The following is a 1301-nucleotide window of genomic DNA, read 5'->3' on the forward strand; positions in this document are numbered from 1 at the left end:
TGAAATGGATATCACGAAAATAGTGTATCCCGAGTCACTGTACGTGCCTTTATAGCAAAGAAATCCAATCATCAACATACATTTATACAAACGCTGGAAAAGAGGAGTCTTTCACACAAAAAAAGGAAAAAGAAAAAAATGAGAGCACACAAATTGAAGTATGCATCTAGAGAGTACACATAAACTCGAAGATGTAATCCAATCAACTCATCGCAGGACACCCAAATCAAATTTGTTAGTTGCAGGCACACCATTCGATCGTGAGGTAGCAGCACGTCGATCTCTCACGAAATGGCGACGTCGCACGGCACGCTCGGGAAGGACCGCGCCGACTTGGGCGACAAGCCGATGACCACCGGCGAGCAGACAGCCCGCATGTCGTAGTGCCTGGACCTGACGCGGCCGACCTCGAAGCAGACGCGCGCGCTCACGCGCACCTCCACGGCCACCTGGCCGGCGGAGCGGTCGTGCTCGAGCTCCCGCGCGGCCCGGTCGGCCACCGGCGCCGCCCGCGCGACAGCGCGCACCTCGAGGCGCGTCTCGTTCCGGCTAGGCTGGTGGAAGCCCGGCACGTCGGCGATCGCCAGCTGCGGCGCCCCCTCGCCCTCGCCGTAGTGCACGTACAGCTCCAGCGACTCGTAGCGCATGGACACGCGCCGGTTCGGGTTGGCCGCCGCGAGGGTGAGGTAGAAGGTGGCGTTGAGCGCGGCGGCGGGCGGCGCCGTGATGTTGAAGTGCTTGACGAGGGCGCCTGTGACGGTGTACTCGATGGGCTTGGGCCGGACAACGAGCCAGAAGACGAGCACGGCGAGGCCGGCAAGGAGCACGGTGACGACCAGCGCGGCGATGATGCAGCGTAGGACGGCTACCCGCCTGGAGCGGCGACCGGTGGCCGGCATCGTGGAGCTCACCGTAGCTGTGCACGCCGTGTGTATTTTTTATGTGGCCGGTGTAGCAGCTGCTGTTTACTCGACGCGTGCACTATCACCACGGCTATGCTTTGTATAGAGAGGGAGATCGGAGGAAGAGTGTACTGTACTGTATACTGTGTGATCGAGTCTATGCGCTTTGGCTTTCTTGGCGGGAAAAGAATCGAAGAGGGAAAGCATCAAGCATGCACAGGCTGTGCTGGCCCCGTGCAGTGGGTGCTTCAAAAGTCGTGCTCCATCGGAGCTCCTCCTCCTTTGTCTTTCCGCTTTAATTTCGTTCCTTTGTGCTTTGGCTCTCGACGGAAGGATTCCATTTCCATCTAAATACTCCTCTTTGCGTACTGAAGGAATTTTCAGATTTTTCAGTAGGAC

The 1301-nt window shown here is 57.8% G+C and overlaps 1 protein-coding gene across 1 annotated transcript; it reads right to left on the reverse strand.

The window, feature by feature from the left end:
* Positions 1 to 284: 284 nt before the first annotated feature.
* Positions 285 to 899, reverse strand: LOC124708269 (uncharacterized protein At1g08160-like). The gene has a single exon (XM_047239951.1). It carries the CDS (start codon positions 897 to 899, stop codon positions 285 to 287), a length of 615 nt encoding a protein of 204 aa, XP_047095907.1.
* Between the last annotated feature and the right edge of the window lie 402 nt (positions 900 to 1301).

Source organism: Lolium rigidum, chromosome 4 (genome assembly GCF_022539505.1).
Source record: "Lolium rigidum isolate FL_2022 chromosome 4, APGP_CSIRO_Lrig_0.1, whole genome shotgun sequence".
In the NCBI taxonomy this organism is placed as follows: Eukaryota; Viridiplantae; Streptophyta; class Magnoliopsida; order Poales; family Poaceae; genus Lolium; species Lolium rigidum.

Bases quoted from the DNA above. Each gene is read 5' to 3' on its own strand.
- LOC124708269 (XM_047239951.1), bottom strand. From the start codon at position 899: ATGCCGGCCACCGGTCGCCGCTCCAGGCGGGTAGCCGTCCTACGCTGC.